This window comes from Ambystoma mexicanum, chromosome 7q, assembly GCF_040938575.1.
Source record: "Ambystoma mexicanum isolate Mex_15411 chromosome 7q, UKY_AmexF1_1, whole genome shotgun sequence".
In the NCBI taxonomy this organism is placed as follows: domain Eukaryota; kingdom Metazoa; phylum Chordata; class Amphibia; order Caudata; family Ambystomatidae; genus Ambystoma; species Ambystoma mexicanum.
Window position 1 is genome coordinate 346,429,847 of NC_090941.1, and position 13,876 is coordinate 346,443,722.

The window sequence follows — 13,876 nt, forward strand, 5'->3', positions numbered from 1 at the left end:
CTGGGGGGTGAGGGTGCAAGGGGACATGAGTGGGGGCCTGCTGGGGGGTGGGGGTGCAAGGGGACATGGTTGGGGGCCTGCTGGCAGGTGCCCCACAGTGCTGGGGGGTGGGGGCACAGGGGGACATGAGTGGGGGCCTGGTGGAGGCTGCCCCTGGTGACTGGAGGGGTGGGGGTGGTGGGAGACATGGTTGGGGGCCTGCTGGCAGGTGCCCCACAGTGCTGGGGGGTGGGGGTGCAGGGGGACATGAGTGGGGGCCTGCTGGGGGGTGGGGGTGCAAGGGGACATGGTTGGGGGCCTGCTGGCAGGTGCCCCACAGTGCTGGGGTGTGGGGGCGCAGGGGGACATGAGTGGGGGCCTGGTGGAGGCTGCCCCTGGTGACTGGAGGGGTGGGGGTGGTGGGAGACATGGGTGGGGGCCTGGTGGAGGCTGCCCCTGGTGACTGGGGGGGGCAAGGGGACATGAGTGGGACATGGTTGGGGGCCTGCTGGCAGGTGCCCCACGGTGCTGGGGGGTGGGGGTGCAAGGGGACATGTGGCTTGGCTGGGGGGCATGCCCATGGTGGATGGGCTGCCTGCGGGACATGACCAGGGGTGCAGGGTAGTCCCCTGTGGTGTGGCTTGCCTGCAGAGGTCGTGGAGGGGGTAGAGGGGAGACCTGGGAGGACCCACACTGGCAATTCACCTCTTCAACTTCCCGCACACCCACGTAATACACTGCCCCACTCGCACAGGCCCAATCGCGTGTAGGATTTCTCGCGCACCCCTGTAATACACGTACCCAGGCCAATCGCGTGTAGATTTTCTCGCGCACCCCTGAAATCCACGTACCCAGGCCAATCGCGTGTAGCATTTCTCGCGCACCCCTGAAATCCACGTACCCAGGCCAATCGTGTGTAGATTTCATCGCGCACCCCTGTAATACACGTACCCAGGCCAATCGCGTGTAGATTTTCTCGCGCACCCCTGAAATACACGTACCCAGGCCAATCGCGTGTAGATTTTCTCGCGCACCCCTGTAATACACGTACCCAGGCCAATTGCGTGTAGATTTTCTCGCGCACCCCTGAAATCCACGTACCCAGGCCAATAGCGTGTAGATTTTCTCGCGCACCCCTGTAATACACGTACCCAGGCCAATCGCGTGTAGCATTTCTCGCGCACCCCTGAAATCCACATACCCAGGCCAATCGCGTGTAGATTTTCTCGCGCACCCCTGTAATACACGTACCCAGGCCAATCGCGTGTAGCATTTCTCGTGCACCCCTGAAATCCACGTACCCAGGCCAATCGCGTGTAGATTTTCTCGCGCACCCCTGAAATCCACGTACCCAGGCCAATCGCGTGTAGATTTTCTCGCACACCCCTGTAATACACGTACCCAGGCCAATCGCGTGTAGCATTTCTCGCGCACCCCTGAAATCCACATACCCAGGCCAAACGCATGTAGATTTTCTCGCGCACCCCTGTAATACACGTACCCAGGCCAATCGAGTGTAGCATTTCTCATGCACCCCTGAAATCCACGTACCCAGGCCAATCGCGTGTAGATTTTCTCGCGCACCCCTGAAATCCACGTACCCAGGCCAATCGCGTGTAGATTTTCTCGCGCACCTCTGTAATACACGTACCCAGGCCAATCGCGTGTAGAATTTCTCGCGCACCCCTGAAATCCACGTACCCGCTCAATCGCGTATTTAACTTCCCGCGCGCCACTTTTTGATGCGCTGGGACTCTACCGCCTGCCTTCGTGTGGCGGCCGTGTTTCAGCTTGTGCGTGTCTTTGGCTGTGCGTGGCTTTGCCCTATTCGATTCCATGAATACGTGTGGTTCGAGTGCGTGTGGGCGTTCCGTCTGCTTCCCTGCAGTACATCCCCAGTTACGCCCTTATTTTCGCGTGTTGTTCCCCATTCCGCGCGTTACGCCCCATGTCCCGCCCACTTTCTGGTGTGTGCGCTGCGGTTGTGCGCTTTCACTGTGCGCGTCGCGCACGCCTTTCACGATGTTGCAGTGACGTGTGCGCCATGCACGGGTTTGGCGCACATCCCGAGGAAGACACGCGCAGGGACTTCCATGAATCGCACGCGTGCGCGTGCGCCTCTTTTTTTCCGCTTGCGCCTGCTTGCGCCTGCTTGCGCCTGCTTGCGCGTAGATGTTCGGCGCACGTTTGTTCCATGAATCGGCCCCTAAATTGTTATGGAAACTAGTAACAAAGGCGTGCAATAAGAGAGGAAGGCAATGCTCTTTTATCCTCTAGTGTTGGAGGGCACTATGCCAGGGTAATACCTAGGCAGTTCAGTTATTTTTTTCTAAACAAGAGATTGTCTGTATTAGCTTTCTTAAAAAGTGGAAAAGGCAGGCTCCAATTGGTTGAAATCAGACATTCTTATATTTTTCTCATTCTGCTGTCATCCGTATTGAAGCACGTGTTTTGCTAAAATCATGAAAATGTAGCTTGGTAATGCCCATCATCAAAAGGGGCTCAAACTCTGACTTTCAGCTTTTAAAGCCAATTTCTTCAGTAATTCTGGTACTACAATCTTCTCCAAATGTTTGGTGCTCAGTCTGAAGCAGTGGGTTAACATTAATAACGTCTTGCTGCCATCTCAAACCAGTTTTAAGAGAGGTTCTAGTACAGTTGATCACTGCTTCGTGTTGAGCGCCTATTTGGAGAAATAGTGCAGTTTGACAGTGGAGATTTTATGTGGATTGTCTGGATCGTGAGAAAGCATTTCACTCATCAGATAGAAAGATCTTGTGGTGCAAGTTAAAAAAATTGGGGTTCCTAATGGGCTATTACATTTCATCCAACTGTGACATGTATACAACTGGACAACTGCCCAATGTGCAAGAGCAGGCAGGGGACCATACATTAAAGTTGATTTCATATCTCACAGACTTTGATACCTGTACGCCCTTTGGGAAGTCAATCTACCATCCACGAAGGGCACTTATTTTGGTTTTGGATGAAATGTCCGAATAAAAATGTATCGACCCCACCAAAAGACACCACTAAAAATTCTACTTACCAAAAGTTCGAACTTTTTGTGGTATGTGTTTAGGTGTTTTGGTGGGGTCTGTATGGGGCTGGAGGAGTGTCCCCCGCAAACACCCCGCTCACAACATTGAGCAGAGGTTGCGGGGGACACCCCACCAGCCCCCCACCAGAAGAAAAAAAAAGCCGTGGGCTGTGTAGAGGCCCTATACAGTATAGTGAGCGGGGGTTACGTGGGACACCCCTGCAGCTTCCCAAAAAAAAAAGAAGAAAAAAAAGAAAAGGACCCTGCGGCGCTGGTTCCCGATCACGTAAGTGAAAGGGAACCGGCTCTCCAGTGACACAGCGCGAAGGAAGGAAAGGTAAGTAGGGTGGTGGGGATATGTTGAGGGTTTGGATGGGGGCGTATTATGGGTGTGTTGTGGGTGTGGTGTATGTATGTAGGGTTTTCTATTGGATGTTTGCATGGGAATGTACGAACATTTGTAGTCCGTACATTTCCCATGTGAACATTTCCGTCGCTGACTTTTCCGCGATGGAAATATCATACAGATCCCTTATTTTAGTGCATTTGGCTACACAGATAATAAAACTATTCTAGATTTAACCCCAGTAGGGTTCCAACAAGGACTCCTACTATGCAAAAGGGTATTTTGGGGACTGAAATTAAAATATGGAAACATGGAAAAACCAAAAAAGAAGATTTTTGGAAAGGGGATCCATCTGGTTTCTAAATGTATGTGGATTCGAAACAGTAGATTTATATTCCTACTTGGGGCTCCTTTATTTAAAGAGTGGTTCCTTGGATAACCACCTAAATAAAACTGCTGAAAAGGCATTGTTGAGCATCTCAGGTGTTTCAAGATTTTATTTCATATTCGGGTCTTGTATACTGGATAAGTGCAAAGAGGTGTGGTAGTGAGATCTTGGCCTTCTACAAATGCCTTCTCCAGGGGATGATGCAAAATAAATTCCTGCACGAAACTGTGCCTCGTCCCCACAGGCAAATCTAGTAACACTTTAAAAGTTGTGTCTAGCATGGACATCTCTACACAATCAAGGATTTTTATCATTTTCTATTTTTAAATCACATCTGAGATTTTGTCCCAATTATAATGTGCAGGCTAGCATAATTGAGCTTGCAGATTCCATTTTTTAATATCATTACACATGGTATGACGGGGCAGCGAGTTGCTGGCAGACTGGAGAGTGGGGCGTCGGACATATCTAAATTTGTCATGCTAAATCAACTCAAAATAACTCCCTATGGGAGAGCTTGTCAAATCGGGAAAGAAATAGATAGCTAAAATGTCCGTGAGTTACCGCCCCTACCTTCATATGCGAACTTAAATAGGCATACACCACAACGAGGACACATTTCTGCAATCCGATCTCCAGAATTTATGAGGTTGATGTTAATGGTGCATGTTACTGCCTGATTCACAAAAAAGCGATTTATAATAGCTCAGTCCCATAGGAAAACGTTCTGTGAATCAGGCCCTATTACCTGTAAATAAATGAAGAAGGTGGTGATGGGGAAATACAAAGTATGCCTGTAACTCAGGAGCTGATGAAGATTTGGTTCATTTTGTATTAATATGTTGTGTTTTTTCTATCCTGTGTAAGCACTTGGTGATGACCCTTTTTTTTGTTTAATCATTTAACAACGTGCACGTATGCTATGTTTTATTCAATGAGTTGCAATAATCAGGTGTTTATTCATAGTGTGCTCGAATGCATTAAGACTATCCTTTTGATGCAGGACCATCATGTCTGAATGTTATGTAATTCATGATGTGACCTGTTTGCGAATGTTTTGAGTGGTAGTGGAGAAATCTGATTAAAGAAAATATATATATTGATGCAAAGATTTGTGGGTTTTTATGTTCCTTTGTATTAGCTCCACACATGTGTTGTTGGTGATTGACATATCCCCCCATTGCTTATCTGGTGCTTGTTTCATTCAGGATGTTAGATGATTGCTCGTATTTTGACCACATGTCTGGCTTTGTGCGGTATTTACCACTGCATGTGGCAGAGTGCATTCTGTGATGTTGTGAATAGGTGCTAGCAGTTATGTTCTGTTGGTCAGGAAAACAATGCTGATGGTATGTGTTTTACCTCATTCATAGGATTTTCCACTATTGGTATGAGGGCACACAGAATTAACATGGGTCTTCATTTCCACTGTTATCAGCGTTTGTGTTTTATTTTCTTTAAAGTGGGTTGCCATGACACTAGCTGCGTCTTTCACTTAATACTGGCAATATTCACAAGACCCTTTTGGGTAATATTGGCCTACTGTTTTTCTCGAGAGTAGACCAGGTCTGGACTTATAAGGCAGCGAATTGCGGGGTCATCAGGCTGGCAGTTAAAACCCAATTTCTGAAGAGTGGGGGGATAGAGGGAATGATTGAACTGTGAACAATACGTTACTGCATGCATGCCATTTGTGTAGACAGAATGATTTTAAAAAGATATTTCTTATGCCTCCACTATCATAGATATGTCAATAGAGGAGAGGGCTACATCATCTGAATTTAAAAGAGGTCGGATAGAGTTCCTCCTAACAAAAAATGGTGGCATGGTAATTCGTGCCCATTGTTGTCCTATAACTACTCTCTGTACCATATCTGAAATCACAGAAGGTGTTGTGGTAAAGGAAATAACAGCATAACTAGGCACTCACCGCCTGCTTCTTTCCAGGCTACAGAGTTTGCCAGGGCATAACATCACTGCAGGTAGATGGTACGGATCACTGCCTGGTGATGTATGAGAACTAGTCAGCATCCCTATTTGTGCACCTGTGCGTTTGCCCTATATTCAACATTTATTTTTGGTAGATGACGCAGGTGGAGATCCACGTGTGCTACCGTGATTTCACTTATGGTTAGAGGGGTGTACAACAGCTAAATACTGCTGAACCAGGTGTCAGCGTGATTTATTTCCACTTGTATCCCCCTTTCAAATCACCATCCTTTTCAACATATATATCTGTCTTATATTGCACATTATTTCAACCTTTGCCATTCCACTTTCATTTCAAGTTGGGGTGCTTGGTACAGAAATGCCTGTATGGAGATACCCTTAGTTCACTCAAATTAAATATGAAATGTTAATATCCCTGCCGGTCCTGCTGGTTGCTCCAGTCCAAAGATCAAGGGTTGGTAGTAGTTCCAGCATTTGAAAAAGAAGAACCTGGGACTCAGGATTAGGTCAAAGATCCACAATTGCTCCCTGTTGAATTGGTAAGCTTTCTTCATTCCAGAAAAAGACTGAAAAGGCTGCTTTGCTTTTTTTTGCTGATGTACCCTTGCAGTGATAGAATATGGTTGACTGTTTTAAAGTTCAGTACCATGATGCGATTGGTTTCAAGAATCATACCTTTTAAATAATGCTACCCTCTTATTCACTCATGGGGGTCATTCTGAGTTGGGCTGTAAGGGATACCAGGCATCGGTAAGGAGACCGTTGCCGGTAATCCCTTACCGCCCAATTCCGATATCCCTTAGCAGGAAACGTAAAGGACGTGTGGTCTGACCACACGTCCTTTACGGGTCCCTCTAAGGGACCAGGGCGCTAATAACGGGCTATTTGTGGGCCCGTTATTAGTGCCTTTTCCATTCCCATTGAGCCCTAGGGGGGCTCATATGGGAATGGGGAATGGTTGGTTGAGTGGGGACTTACTGGGTCTTCCAGGGTCGGAATGACCCGGTAAATTCCCATTCAGCCACACTGGACCCAGTACGGGAGGCAGCCATGGTGCTAAGAGCACCATGGCTACCACCCAACTCGGAATGACCCCCATGGATTCACCCACAAATTAACTTGCTCAATATATAACTCACCCACGTCGAAAGTTGCTATATAATGACCCCACGGCGTACTTGCTGATCGGCTTGGCTTTGCTGAAACATTGAATGGTTAATTTCGGCTCAGGTTGGTGAATGGGTCAACGAGTTAAGCGCTATTATAGAGCACGCCAGATGCAACATTACATTACTTTTAGCGGAAGGGCTTTTCTTTTGGCAAAAGACTCTGATCAGATGTTTGTTAATGTCTTGTAAATTCACTGATATGTTGCAATAGAAGCCTGTGTAGGTTTTGCCAACTGGCCAAAGCATCTATGATCGGATGGACATTTGTATGCATAGTATGATTCAAAATGTTTGGTTACAGGTGTGACAGATTAGAGGATAATCATAAATAAAAGGAAAAACAATATATGATGGCAGGCAATCATGTTGATGTTATCTGCATAAATTACAAATCTTGACATGGGATTGACACTGTCTGACTGCACTCTTGGCATTAACACAAACATATAAGAATATTTTTACGTCCCTTATAATCCTTTGAGATGCTATTGTGGAACATTCTTTTTTGGGTGGATATGCTTGAAACAATCACAGTTCCATAACATTATTTTAAGGGAATATAGTATCTGTATATATTGGTGTTGATTGTAACGTGTGTTCAACTCTGTATAGGTATGATCCAAAAACTGACACTTGGACAATGGTGGCACCATTAAGTATGCCTCGTGATGCTGTAGGAGTGTGTCTTCTTGGGGACAGATTGTATGCCGTTGGTGGATACGATGGACAAACCTACCTTAACACCATGGAATCATATGATCCTCAAATAAATGAATGGACAACGGTAAAAGATTTATATTTCTTTCAATGTTCTCAAGTTTCCTGAACCTTCTATCAATCCTTTTTATGCTAATGTTTGATACTATCATTTATTCACTATTTTATGCTGCTTTTATGTATTTTTTTTCTCATAAATACTTATTCTATCACAATTCAGGTAATGCCCGCCCCCCCCCCCCCTGCGAGGAGCTTATTGCCATCAGTACCCCAGCATGTAAGACCAGGGTACTAAAAGCATTTTTTTCCGATACGAAACTCCCCCTTTTTATGGTGGCCATTGTAAATATTTTTTTTAAAGCAAACAAAAAAATGGCTGGCATGAAAGGGAGAAGGGACTATATGCAGGCTCTTCTCCCTTTCCATAGTGGCCATTAAAAAAATGAAAAAAGTCAACAAAAAAGTGCCCGCCATGGAATGGAGAGAAGGGGTTACGTGTAGTCCCTTCTCCCTTTCCATGCCAGCCATTTTTTTAAATTTAAAAAAAATATTTACAATAGCTGCCATTGAAAGGGAGAACAGACTGTATTTGGCCTTCCTTGGTGGCAATTTTTTGTACTTTTATTTTGCTTTTGCTAAATGCCAGAGCATTTAGTCCCTCTTCCTTTCCTTGGTGGCATTTCACTAATTGGGTCTCGGACAAATTATCAAGCAATGTTCCATTTAGACTATGATGTGTGGCCACTGATTCCTAATTAAATGTATGAGACTATTCCTGTAAATGCAGCATGAATGAATGTAACTGTCTCTTACAAAATGCTACACTGTCAGTGCTGGAAGTGTTCCATGTGTTACACAGCACACAGAACAGTAAAAACATATTTGTATTTCTTGAAATGTAATCTTCCTCAGCTTTAAGTACAATGAAAACAGGATGCAATTCACACTAGCAAAATATAATATCCCATTCTCTGTCTGTTAATAATGATTAGTCAGCACCTACACTCTGTGCACAGAAATGCCAGGTTTTCTACATGCAGTCAAATCTCACAATGAGAAGTACAGTTGTATTTCACACAAACATACCAATATTTCATATTTGGCTTGATCTCCTAATTCTCTTGCACCACAGGAATCTTGGATAATATTTCTAAGGGATTTACCTATGACATGTAGAGAGTTTTCAAAACTCACTCTGAAATATTTCCTTTGATGCGTTGAGCCAGTCTGAGTCTTCAGCAGTTCCTAGGACAGTTCCAGACAGCAGGCCCCCATGTATAAGGCATTATCACCTCCAGATAATATTCTTATTCAGCTCTCATAGAAATGGAACTGGTTGTGTTCTTTCATTCAGGTTTTAATTCCAGTGTGAGCCCCCTTCAATGTATGTTCTTGCTTTTTAAAATGCCCAATATTCCCTCGCTTATGCCATACTATTTCATTGGTCCAACATTTCCATTGACCGGCCTCACAAACATACACTCCTATAAAAGACACACCCCGCTAATCATTTGATGTTCACATTTCTAAATATTTAAACATGAGCAAAGGTGGGAGGTTGTTTCAATCTTACAAAATCAGATCTTAATATATAATGAATCACAGAAACAAGCTGCATTATTAAAACACCAATTTCTTTTGATCCCCAGGCCCAAACGCACATTTGTATACCCAGCGTGAATGTAAGGCATATGTATTTCTAATTTATGGAATATTCATAATTTTCAGAATTATTATAAAATGTAGGCAATTCAAATTTGTTTCATCTGAAAGAAGGCATCGCCAGCTTTAGAACACACAACTTTCAACTTGTGTGTAACCAGTATGGTTATAGTTTTAGCAGAAAAATAATTTTTAAATGCAAGTAATAATGTCGATTTAAATGGCCCATTTATCTCATACACATGCAGATTAATTGATTTCTGGGGATAATAAATCCAGTGCTAGCAAGTTTCTCAGCCACTGACTGATTTGAGTCCTCTATAAAGTGTATTTTTGTTCTCCTTGCATTAAGCTGTCCATCTGGTTGTTCTTAAAATTACACCCTGTGTTTTTGCATATTGAGATCTATTTAAGCAAAAATCCCTGAACCGGGGAGGCATTACCGGGTCAAGTAATGCCCCGGGGCCCATAGTTACAGGCCAGAGTATAGCGAGGGCCTTAACAAATGCTTCGGCATTACCTGGCTCAGTAAGGCCCCCCAGCAAGGGGATTATTGCTATTAGTAACCCAGCCTGTTGGACCAAGGTACTAAAAGCTTGTTTCTTCCTTTTCAAAATGCTCCGGCATTTCAGAAATGAAGAAAAATAATCCCCGCTGGGGAAGGGAAAACTAAGTTTGTTTTCCCTCTCCATGGCATCGATTGAAAATAATAAAAAAGTAAATCAACAAAATGACCACCATGGAAAGGGAGAAGGGACTGCACCTCGACCCCTCTCCCTTCCATGGCAGCCATTCAAAAAATAGGAAAAAAGCAGACAAAAAATTGCCGCCATGGAAAGGAGAGAAGGGACTACATGTGGTCCCTTCTTCCTTTCATTGGCAGCCTTTCGCAGAGTGGGAGTGGACGCGCTGGACATATAAGTGTTTCCATCCCATCTGCTCCCAAAGAGGAGGAAATAAAACAGTTCAGTGGAGGGAAGGTGGTGGGGGAAGGGAAATCTGTGGAGGAGAGCGGAGCCCTTACCTGAATACCCGGCAGGGGAAGATGGCGGCCTCCAGCTGTGAGGAGGCTCGGAGCAGGGGATTACAATGTGGTAATTGCCCCATTCCAAGCCTCAATGGCTGGGAGGCTGCCACACACCGACCACTTGGTACTAATGATTTATCATACACTTAACAGTAAAGTATGATATTTAAAGTGTGGCATATTGCTAAAAACCTTGCACAACAATCCAACAATTGGTGTAAAAATCCACTGTGGTGATTTGCATTGTTTCACATACTTTACATAAAATACATTACTTCATTATGAGTTTGCCCGTCCGGTAAGCTCAACAGCACCCTTCTTTCTGGATTGGCAAACTCAGAATCTGTATGCCGTGGCCGCTGTGCCCGACATGTCTGTCCCTGCCAGGCGCAGTGGCCATGGCAGGCATACTGGTCACGTTAGCACCATTGCTAATGGTGCCAGTGCTTCCTTGTCCCCACTCGCATAGAGTCCCATAGGACGCTATGGGAATTGGGACTTACAATATGCCCATGCCTGACTTCCTGGGCTGCTCTACTCGTCATGAGCCAGTGGCACCGAGAAGTCAGTCCAGCTGCAACCTGGCCATAGCACTGGCACAGTTAGCGCCTGCCCCGTAATGAGGCCCATTGTCACATTACAGGGGGCTAGCTATACATTGATGGTACATTTGCATCTATTGCATGGGGGCTCATCATTCAAAACCAGTGGGAACATTCGGTGAAATTACAAAATAGGTCACCTAACTTTTCTCACTTTAACATGAACATTTCTTTTTGCTACTTTATTACATTGCTAACACATTTGGGCCTTTGTATCTTTGGAGGAGCAGTTCCGTGATTTGTAGAGAATGAATGTTCTGTACCTCTGTACCTCACCCATACTTTGGATATGTATATTACTGTCAATCATATTGTTCCAGTCTAGCATTTACAGGTCACCATAAATACAGAGATTGTTTTACACTGGAACTTTCAGAATTTCCTGCTGTCAATTTAAACCTATTCAAAACTCTGTCTTTTGGATGGTTCAAGTGAGTTCCTGGTATACGTTAAACTATTTCATTTTTGGGGTGCTGTCTCTTAAAGTAGCAGGTATCCCATCAGTGCACCCTTGTCATAGTAGTTGAAAAAGCATATATGTACACATGGAATACAAAAAGGCATTGTTCCGTTGCCTCTTCATTTTAAATTGAAACAGTCTCCATTGATCTTTGATTCTTCCCTGGAAAATGCATGGGTCCGTACACCTGCATTTACAGGGTCCTATTTCCAGTGCAGCCATGGTAAAGGTTTGATTCCACACCAGTCACTGTGGATGTTCCCTGGGGATGGTTAGAGCCCAGAGCGCTCCTTGTATTACATAGCTTCAGACTTCAGCTCCTTAATAGAGTACTTTGCGATATAGTTTATCCCCAACAAGGTTCCAAGTGCATTATTCTGTTCCTTCTGGAAATCCGGAGATGAAACACAGAATGAAGGTGTGTCATTCTCCTTTTATAGTCAAATTGCAGCAGGGGCCTGGTCCAAAGCAAGTCTGCTGAAAGGGGTCCAATCCTGGTTCTAGCAACAAGTGCCCTACACCTTATAATATAACACCCAGATTGCCTTGCTTACAGGAAATGGGGGGGACTGGAAAGGGGCTGAGAATCATTACAAAAAGGCAATGTGGTAAGACCCTTCTCCAGGCCTACCTCTGTCCTCTGGCTACTCTTACCCCTATCCCCTTCCAATACATGCTTTATTTAAAGGCATTAAAGTGATCAACATCCTGTTTTGAGGATGAGTATGTCATGTCAGTGCTGCCTCTAAAGCACCATTCCCAGGAGACCTCCTGGGAGCAGTTCTTACCCCATGCAGGATAGTGTGTCCTCCATAATGGAGTATCAAAGGTGCCAGGATTCTGGATAATGACCCGCAAGGCAGCTGCCGAGACATTGGGCCTTATCATGAGTTGGCCGGTATCCTGGCGGTATACTGCCCGCGCTAATAGCATTACCGCCAATCGGTCTGGCACTATTAGCACCAGATCAATGGTTGGGCGGTAATAGGTATTTCCCTATGGGGCATTTTCGGCGCAATTAGCACACGCTAATTGTGCCCGAAAATGGGTGTTAAATTGGCGCATTTACCCCCGGCTCAGAGCTCGGGGTAAAGGCTGCCAGACTTGTAATTGGCCGTACCCTTAAATGCGGCAGTAATAGTTTTACCGCTACATTTAAGGGCTACCGCCAACTCATGATGACGCCCATTATGTCTAGACATCACTTAACAGCAGCCATGTTATGTTAAGCCCTGTTCACAGAGTTGAAGATGGTGAGGTATCAAATTGATGGGGCTCCATAATAGTGTACACCACTTAATCAGTTGCCATGCAATAAACAGGCATGTCTTATATTTATATACCTGCCACAAGGCTGATTAAGGCTCATAATTGTTATAACTTAGGTCAGAGGTGCAGAAGTTAAATAGCTACCCTTGCCTGCAGTGACTTTGTGTTCCTGACCTGTCAGAGATACAAAGGTAACCTTTAAAACTGCTGTGTGCCATAGAGTTGACACCAGAGTTTGTAGTCCTGAGTTACTTGAGTTGATGGATATTTGAAATAATGGAGAAGGCATTCCTGACTTGTTCTGATCAAGGAGGGTTTAATATAGTAACACACATAATTCACAGGCCTAGCAAGGCATGCTAGGTGAAGGTGAAACAAAAGCCAACAGCGTTTCGACTGCAGTCTTTATCAAGGCTGTGATGGGTGGTGTAGTGACGTGATAGTTGTGAAATGCATCTCAGTGCAACAGTTGAAGGTCATTAATTATATAAAGTTTTCATACAGTATTGTTGGTCACATATCACATTGAGGTGGCAGGGTGTGAGTTGTGTTGGTAGTGACAAATGAATCGACAATTGGGCAAATGCACATGTGTGAATACAAACAAATACATTTTCACATTTATAAATTTCGTAAGTTCACAATTAGGCAGAATTGCATTAGTGTCGAGGTACCAAGGAGAGAAGAACGGGAGGGTGAAGGTGGGAAAGCAAGGGGGAAAGGATTAGAATACAGAGGATCTGGGTTTGCGGGTTGATATAGATGGAAAGTGCTGGTGCTTACCAGAAAAATTGTAGTTGATCCTGAATAGGATTCTAGTGCCTGAAGAGGGCTCAATGGGAAAGGGGACGATGGTAGAAACTGTACCATTATTAACGGTACCGTCGCTACCATCAAGTTCTGCTCACGGGTGCCGGTATGGGCACCAGGTAAAACCTGGTGGCTGCAAGGGCACCCGCGAGCAGAACTCGTAGTATAGCGGTACGGTAGCAACTGTGCCGGTAGCGATACCGGCGCCGTTGTTGCCTTACCGCCATACTCGTAATGAGGCCCAGCGTATGTATACTATGGGCACATGCAAATCGGCAGGACACTGGCCCAAATACATTCTCTGAGTCTAAGACCTCCATTAATGGAGATTTTTATATAAATCATCATCTTCTCAATGCACCCGTAGATGTGTTTACTGTCACAAAGAAAGAAAAGCTTCATAGGCAATAGTTATTGTATGGTGCAGACGTATTGCGGGACCTCTTTGCATAGTATT

General features: G+C 44.9%; 1 protein-coding gene across 1 annotated transcript in view; it reads left to right on the forward strand.

Moving 5' to 3' along the window:
* KLHL1 (kelch like family member 1) overlaps nt 1–13,876 on the forward strand; it is a 1,778,891-nt gene that overhangs the window by 1,700,075 nt on the left and 64,940 nt on the right. Inside the window, exon 10 of the mRNA XM_069639396.1 lies at nt 7,485–7,656. Within this exon, the coding sequence (XP_069495497.1) occupies nt 7,485–7,656 (172 nt within the window). The remainder of the gene's footprint in view (nt 1–7,484; nt 7,657–13,876) is intronic.